The sequence below is a fragment of the Bison bison genome, unplaced genomic scaffold (genome assembly GCF_000754665.1).
Source record: "Bison bison bison isolate TAMUID 2011002044 unplaced genomic scaffold, Bison_UMD1.0 scf7180017851894, whole genome shotgun sequence".
In the NCBI taxonomy this organism is placed as follows: domain Eukaryota; kingdom Metazoa; phylum Chordata; class Mammalia; order Artiodactyla; family Bovidae; genus Bison; species Bison bison.
The window spans coordinates 6247-6502 of NW_011482467.1; the positions used below are offsets into that span (position 1 = coordinate 6247).

At 58.6% G+C, this 256-nt stretch overlaps 1 protein-coding gene across 1 annotated transcript in view; it reads right to left on the reverse strand.

Moving 5' to 3' along the window:
• Positions 1-256, reverse strand: part of LOC104997148 (cyclin-dependent kinase 16-like) — a 10944-nt gene that overhangs the window by 3286 nt on the left and 7402 nt on the right. Inside the window, exon 2 of the mRNA XM_010851764.1 lies at positions 31-128. Within this exon, the coding sequence (XP_010850066.1) occupies positions 31-128 (98 nt within the window). The remainder of the gene's footprint in view (positions 1-30; positions 129-256) is intronic.

Genomic DNA, 256 nt, shown 5'->3' on the forward strand with positions numbered 1-256 from the left:
CCACAGTTCCTAGGGCTCATGCCTCCCTACCCAAGATGCGGAAGATGAAGTGCAGCTGCTCCTCCACTGTGGAGCCTGGGAAGAGGGGCCGGCCTGTGGCCATCTCATAGAAGATGCAGCCCACACCCCTGGGCAGGGAGAGCACAGTGAATAGGCAGGTAGTTGGCTGGTTGGCTGTTGTGACCAAGCCACTCCCCTTTACTGCGTGGCCCCTGCCACATTTCAGCCTGTCCTTACCACATGTCAATCTGAGTGG